The sequence below is a fragment of the Zeus faber genome, assembly GCF_960531495.2.
Source record: "Zeus faber genome assembly, chromosome: 6".
Classification (NCBI taxonomy): domain Eukaryota; kingdom Metazoa; phylum Chordata; class Actinopteri; order Zeiformes; family Zeidae; genus Zeus; species Zeus faber.
In genome coordinates this window covers 35,742,185-35,749,847 of record NC_137201.1, presented here as the reverse complement: position 1 = coordinate 35,749,847, position 7,663 = coordinate 35,742,185, and the positions used below count along the sequence as shown (strand labels likewise).

At 43.6% G+C, this 7,663-nt stretch overlaps 1 protein-coding gene across 1 annotated transcript in view; it reads right to left on the bottom strand.

Moving 5' to 3' along the window:
• LOC307232114 (receptor-type tyrosine-protein phosphatase zeta-like) overlaps positions 1-7,456 on the bottom strand; it is an 87,022-nt gene extending 79,566 nt beyond the window's left edge. Inside the window, exon 1 of the mRNA XM_080002995.1 lies at positions 7,350-7,456. Within this exon, the coding sequence (XP_079859121.1) occupies positions 7,350-7,398 (49 nt within the window). The 5' untranslated portion in view covers positions 7,399-7,456. The remainder of the gene's footprint in view (positions 1-7,349) is intronic.
• Between the last annotated feature and the right edge of the window lie 207 nt (positions 7,457-7,663).

The following is a 7,663-nucleotide window of genomic DNA, read 5'->3' as shown; positions in this document are numbered from 1 at the left end:
TGTGTCTGAAACACTGTCTGGAACACTGTGTCCGGAACACTGTCTGGAACACTGTCTGGAACACTGTCTGGATGACTGTGTCTGGAATATCGTGTCTGGAACACTGTCTGGATGACTGTGTCTGCAATACTGTGTCTGGAACACTGTGTCTGAAACACTGTCTGGAACACTGTGTCCGGAAAACTGTCTGAAACACTGTCTGGAACAATGTCTGGATGACTGTGTCTGGAATATCGTGTCTGGAACACTGTCTGGATGACTGTGTCTGCAATACTGTGTCTGGAACACTGTGTCTGAAACACTGTCTTGAAGTCTGTCTGGAACACTGTCTGGATGACTGTGTCTGGAATATTGTGTCTGGAACACTGTTTGGAATACTGTCTGGATGACTGTGTCTGGAATATTGTGTCTGGAACACTGTCTGGAACACTGTCTGGAACTGTCTGGAACACTGTCTTGAACACTGTCTGGATGACTGTGTCTGGAACACTGTCTGGATGACTGTGTCTGCAATACTGTGTCTGGAGCACTGTGTCTGGAATATTGTGTCTGGAACACTGTCTGGATGACTGTGTCTGAAACACTGTGTCTGGAACACTGTGTCTGGAACACTGTCTGGAACACTCTCTGGACCACTACACAGTGAAGCAGTGCTTGTGATTTACAATTGGGAGCACTGGTAGGGTGTGTGTGTGTGTGTGTGTGTGTGTGTGTGTGTGTGTGTGTGTGTGTGTGTGTGAGTGTGTGTGTGTGTGTGTGTTTGTGAACTGTGGTTGTACTGTTTGTGTTTTCAGATGTAATCTCTTCTCAGGTCGCTGTTGGAAAAGAGATTTTCATCTCAATGAGAAAACCTGAGAAAATAAAGCCACACACACACACACACACACACACACACACACACACACACACACACACACAAAACCCCAACTGCAAAGTGCAAGAGACAAATACGAGGTGGATTAAAAGATGATGTGTGTGTGTGTGTGTGGCTGTGTGTGTGTGTGTGTGTGTGTGTGTGTGTGTGTGTGGCTGTGTGTGTGTGTGTGTGCACCACCAGCACCCTGGAACTAATCACAGTGTCATCGGGGCGTCACACTTAAATGCCCCCCCCCCGTAGTTGCCCCCGTTCCTCCCGTAACAAAACAAAACAAAATAAAACAGCATCATTGAGGGGGGGTGGGGGGGGGGCATCATAGTCTGCCCCCCAGAATGATGCTGTTTTATTTTGTTTTCCCGATATCCCCCGGATATCAACATGGACGTCATAACATAACTGATCTCCGTATAAAGAAACTGAAAGCGGTCTGACCAGTAGAATACTCTGGAACCGATCTAACCAGTAGAACACACTGGAACCAGTCTGACCAGTAGAACACTCTGGAACCGGTCTGAACAGTAGAACACTCTGGAACCGGTCTGACCAGTAAAACACTCTGGAACCGGTCTGACCAGTAGAACACTCTGGAACCGGTCTGACCAGTAGAACACACTGGAACTGGTCTGACCAGTAGAACACTCTGGAACCGGTCTGACCAGTAGAACACACCGGAACTGGTCTGACCAGTAGAACACACTGGAACCAGTCTGAAAAGTAGAACACTCTGGAACCGGTCTGACCAGTAGAACACACTGGAGGTAAGACCGGCCAGCAGGGGGCCACAGTGAGGCCCCAGAGCAGCAGCCAAACTCCACTAATCTGCTCATCAAACACACTCTGCTTTTTATGGGCCTGAAGGGTGATGCTCGCTGGCTGCTTACCCACAATGCATCCCACTGGGAGACCCAGAGAAGAGCGGAAGGGGAGAAACAACAGTGTGAAAGTAGCAAAGGAGAAAAAAAGAACAGAAATAAAAGAGAGTAAAGAGGGATGAGGTCACCTGAGGTCTAGTGCCTGGAAACACTGAAGCCTCATCTTACCCAGATCCAGCTCCTCACTCTGCCAATCAGCACGCACTACCAAGTACTAGTACTAGTACCAAGTATAAGTGCCAAGTATTAGTACTAGTAGAAAGTATTAATAATAGTATCAAGTACTAGTACCAAGTATTAGTGCCAAGTACAAGTATAAGTAATTATACTTGTATCAAGTACAAGTACCTCGTACTAGTACTAGTACCAAGTATTAATACTAGTACCAAGTACTAGTATTAAGTATTAGTAAGTTTTAGTACTCAGTAGTAGTATTCAGTATTAGTAATCAGTATTTCCCTCATGCTAAGAAACTGTTCACTGTTCCCCCTCCCACCAGCCAATCAGAGCTCAGTGCTAATTAGCTCAGATCGCCTGTCACTGTTCTGGTCCTGACACCATGTGGAGGTCTGAGAGGACCCCATGGACACCAGCCTGAGGGGGAGGGGCTTCCACTGGGCACCAGCCTGGGCCAGGGGGCGGGGCTTCTATCAATATGGTGTCAACAAAGCTTGATACCAGCAGCACATGAAGGACTGACCTACTGTGACGCCATCTGTCACCAACACAAAACCTACTTCCTCTGGGAGAGAAGGAGAGAGGGGGAGAGGGGGATGCACAGTGGGTGATGCCCCCCCCTCTCTCTCTCGCTCTCTCTGCCACTCGTTCTTCTCGAGGACAGATGGTTCCTCTGGAGCCTCCATAAATTTCATTTAAGCCTTGTTTAAGAAGCTGCTCTGAAAAAGGAAAGAGAACAGGGGGAGAACAGGTGGAGAACAGGAGAACGTGGGGGTCAAGAAGTTTCTTCCAGGTACCAAAAATATCCTCCATCTTCTCTTCTTTAAGGTGAGCTGAAGATCTGGTGGAGGTTCCTCTGTAGAAAGTCAAACAGTGAAGAACCGCAGGAATCAAAGTGAAGGACTCAAGGAGCCTCAAGGAACCAAGGAAACAAAAAGAGGAAACGTGTTCACGACGCAAAGTCAGGGTGAGGTTATGACTAAGGAGGCTCTGTGTCCTGAATCATCAGAAGCAAAGGAAACGGGTTCTAACCATATGGTTCTATGGACTGTTCTTCCACAGGTAAGTGTAAGCAGTGCCTACATAAGGGGTCGGGGGGAGGGGCCACACCAGAAGGCGCTGTTGTGGAGTCCTTGTTTCAACCTCCGTCGCTGAAACAAACAGTAATTGAGAAACTGTTGCTTAGAAAAACGAGTCTTTAGATACAAACCTCACTGTAGGAACCACGCCTAGCTTATGTCAGGAATCACGCCCACCTCACTGTAGAAACCATGCCCACCAAACTATAGAAACCATGCTCACCTTATGTTGGGAACCACGCCCACCTCACCGTAGGAACCAGGCAAACCTCACTGTATAAAACATGCCCACATCACTGTAGAAGCCACGGCCACCTTACGTGAGGAACCACGCTTGCCTCACTGTAGCAACCATGCTCAACTCAATCTAGAAACTGCGGCCACCTCACTGTAGGAATCACACCCACCTCACTGTAGGAACCACGCCCACCTCACTGTAGAAACCATGCCCACCTCACTGTGGAAACCACGGCCACCATACGTTAGGAACCACGCCCACTTCACTCTAGAAAGCATGCTCACCCCATTATAGGAACCATGCCAACCTCACTGTAGGAACCACACCCACCTCACTGTAGAAACCACGGTCATCCTACATTAGGAACTATGGCCACCTTACTTTAGGAGCCACGCCCACCTCACTGTAGCAACCACGCCCACCTCAATGTAGGAACCATGGTCTCTTCAATCTAGGATCTGTGCCCACCTCACTGTAGGAATGACACCCACCCTACTGTAGGAACGACGCCCACCTCACTGTAGAAACCATGTCCACCACACTCTAGAAACCAAGGCCACCATACGTTAGGAACCACGCCGACCTCACTGTAGAAACCATGCTCACCTCACTAAAGGAACCACACCAACCTCACTGTAGGAACCACGCCCACCTCACTGAGATAAAACTACATGGAATGTTTTAGTAAAGAGTGCAAACAATGACAATGTGTTTTATATGAGTCTACATTGAGACTAGAGCTGCTGATTTGCTAATTGATCAAGAGTTTGATCAAGTTTTTCAATAAGAACAAACACACTGTGTGTGTCTGACTGTGTGGGGGGTATAATGTTCATAAGTTCATGTCATTGATGGGGAGGTGTCCAGGATAGTGTGGAAGGAGAGGAGTGTGGGAGGAGAGAAGAGAGGGAAGTGAGGAGAGAGCTGGGTGTGAGTGGAAGGAGAGAGAGTGTCTGAAGAGAAGTGCATGATAAAAAGGGACACGGTCATCCTAGGTTGTTATTTTCCGACTGGACACCTCAACCCTGGGGTAATCAGGTCAGGTAGTCAGGTAAGTGTAAGGTCTTTGTATGGTAAGAGTAAGGTAAGTGTCAGGTCAAAGTCGGGTAAGAGTAAAGTAAGAGTAAGGTAAGTGTAAGGTAAGAGTCAGTTAAGAGTAAGGTAAGAGACATGTTAGTGTCAATTAAGAGTAAGGTAAGTGTCAGGTAAGAGTAAGGTAAGTGTAATGTAAGAGTAAGGTAATTGTCAGGTAAAAGTCGGGTAAGAGTAAGGTAAGAGTCAGTTAAGAGTAAGGAAAGAATAAGGTAAGAGACTTGTTAGGGTCAGTTAAGAGTAATGTAATTGTCAGGTAAGAGCAAGGTTAGAATAAGGTAAGTGTCATGTAAGATTAAGGAAAATGTAATGTAAGAGTAAGGTAAGTGTATGGTAAGAGTCAGGTAGAGTAAGGTAAGTGTCATGTGAGTGTCAGTTAACATTTCATTTCATTTCATAGACGCTTTTATCCAAAGCGACTTACAATTATTCAAACACCGACGGACGCAGCCATCAGGAGCAATTAGGGGTTAAGTGTCTTGCTCAAGGACACTACAGCATGCTAGCAGGAGGAGCCTGGGATCAAACCAGCAACCTTTAGATCACTAGACGACCAGCTCTACTGCCTGAGCTACCGTCCCCACAGTTAAGTGTATGGTAAGAGTAAGGTAAGAATCAGGTAAGTTTCAGGCAAGTGTAATGTAAGTGTAAGTTAAGAGTAAGGTAAAAGTCATGTTAGTGTCAGTTAAGAGTAAGGTAATTATCAGGTAAGAGTAAGATTAGAGTAAGGCAAGTGTCAAGTAAAAGTAAGGTAAGTGTCAGGTAAGTGGAGGTAAGAGAAAGGTAAGAGTCTGTTAAGTGTTAGGTATGTTTAATGTGTGAATAAGGATAGAGTAAGGGAAGTGAAATGTAAGAGTCAGGTAAGTGTCAGATAAGTGTAAGATGAGTAACACAGGAGTAAACAGGAGTAAATATGGAGAAAACAGAAGTAAATCTGGAGTAAGTAAACAGGAGTGAATCGGGAGTAAAAGCGAGTAAAGCAGGAGTAAACAGGAGTAAATAGGAGTAAGCAGGAGTAAAGCAGGGGGACACAGGAGTACAGCATAAGAAAACAGGAGTAAAAGAGGCGGAAACAGAGGAAAGACTAAGTAAAGAGGAGTCAACAAGAGTAAAGCAGGAGTTAACAGGAGAAAAGCAAGAGTAAACAGAAGTAAAGATGGAGTAAAGCAGGAGTACATAGGAGTAAAAACATAGGCACATAGGAGTAAACAGGAGTAAAGCAGGATTAAACAGGAGTAAAGCACAACCAGGAGTAAACAGGTGTAAAGCAGGTGTATAGCAGGAGTAAACACTAGTAAAGATGGAGTAAACAGGAATAAAGCAGATTTAAAAATGAGTAAGCAGGAGTAGAGATGGAGTTAATAGGAGTAAACAGCAGTAAAGTAGGAGTATACAGGAGTAAAGCAAGAGTGAAGGGAGTAAAGCAGGAGTAGAGATGGAATAAACAGCAGTAAACAGGAGAAATGCATAAGTATACAGGAGTAAAGCAGGAGTAAACAGGAGAAAAACATAAGTAAACAGGAGTAAACAGGAGTAAAAGAGGAGGAAACAGAGGAAAGCATAAGTAAAGAGGAGTCAACAAGAGTAAAGCAGGAGTTAACAGGAGAAAAGCAAGAGTAAACAGAAGTAAAGATGGAGTAAAGCAGGAGTCAACAGAAGTAAAGCAGGAGTAAACATGAATGAAACAGGAGTAAAGTAGGAGTAAACACTAGTAAAGATGGAGTAAATAGGAGTAAACATGAGCAAAGCAGGAGTAAACAGGAGTAAAGCAGAAGTAAACACTAGTAAATATGGAGTAAATAGGAGTAAAGTAGATGTAAAAAGGAGTAAGCGGGAGTAAAGATTAAGTAAATAGGCGTAAACAGGAGTAAAGCAGGAGTAAACAGGAGTAAAGTAGAAGTAAACAGGAGTAAAGCAGGAGTAAAGCAGGAGTAAAGCATAAGTAAACAGGAGTAAATAGGAGTAAACTGGAGTAAAGCAAGAGTAAACAGAAGTAAAGCCTCAGTACAGATGAAGTAAACAGGAGAAAAGCAGGAGTACACAGGAGTTAAGATGGAGTAGAGCAGGAGTCAACAGGAGTAAAGCAGGAGAAAACAGGAATAACCACAAGTAAAGATGGAGTAAACAGGAGTAAAGCAGGTGTAAAACGGAGTAAACAGGAGTAAAGATTGAGTAAATAGGAGTAAACAGGAGTAAATCAGGGGTAAAAGGGAGTAAAGCAGGAGTTAAGATGGAGTAAACACGAGTAAAGATGGAGTAAACAGGAGTAATGCAGATGTAAAAAGGAGTAAGCAGGAGTAAAGATCGAGTAAATAGGAGTAAAGCAGGAGTAAACAGCAGTAAAGTAGGAATATACTGGAGTAAAACAGGAGTAAAAGCGAGTAAAGCAGGAGTAAAGCAGTAGTAAACAGAAGTAAAACACAAGTAAACAGAAGTAAAGCGGGAGTATGCGGGAGTAAAGAAGAGTAAAGCAGGAGTAAACAGAAGTAAAGGGTGTATTCATATTCTCTATTATTGTACCTAACATAAAGTGCATATTATGGTCTGGAGCAGATGCAGCTTGAGCTCCGTGTCCAAACTATTCTCCCGGTGCGTCACGAAGCGAATCAGTTCTTTCCTACACGATACGTACATAAATTGTGTAGCTATATAAACATAGCTATACATTTATACACCTATAGAAATACTTTTATAGAAATTCTTATGTAGAAATACTTGTATAGAAATGCATATATAGAAATACTTATATACAGTAGAAATGCATTTAGAGAAACACTTGTAGTGAAATACTTATATAGAAATACATATATAGAAATACTGATATCGAAATACGTATCGAGAAATACGTATATAGAAATTCCTTTATAGAAATACTTATATCTACGATTTTACTAAACTTGACGCTGGACGCAAAGTGCGTTGGACGCAGAAGAATGATCTGCAAAACTGAACTAAACATGAGAATATGATGAAAGCTATGAAACACTGATGAATGAACTACAGCTGAGTTGTACCTGAGCAGCAGAGGAAGAGGAGCCCGAGCAGCGCAGATGAAGAGTCCATGTTGAGAGGAAGAGGAGTCAGTGCTTCATGCTTCTTCACCTCTTTATTCTCTCTCTTTGACAGGAGCGCGCACCAGAAGGAGACGCGCCCCCTGCTGACAGCAAGCAGATTATTCTGTTCATTCTGATATTAATAATAATCATAACACTGCACCAATATTACTTGTTCATTATTCACCGAAAACACTTCATGTTTTCATTCATGTTTCAAAATTATTTATTGATCGATATTGATTAATTGTATATATAATACATATGGATAGAGT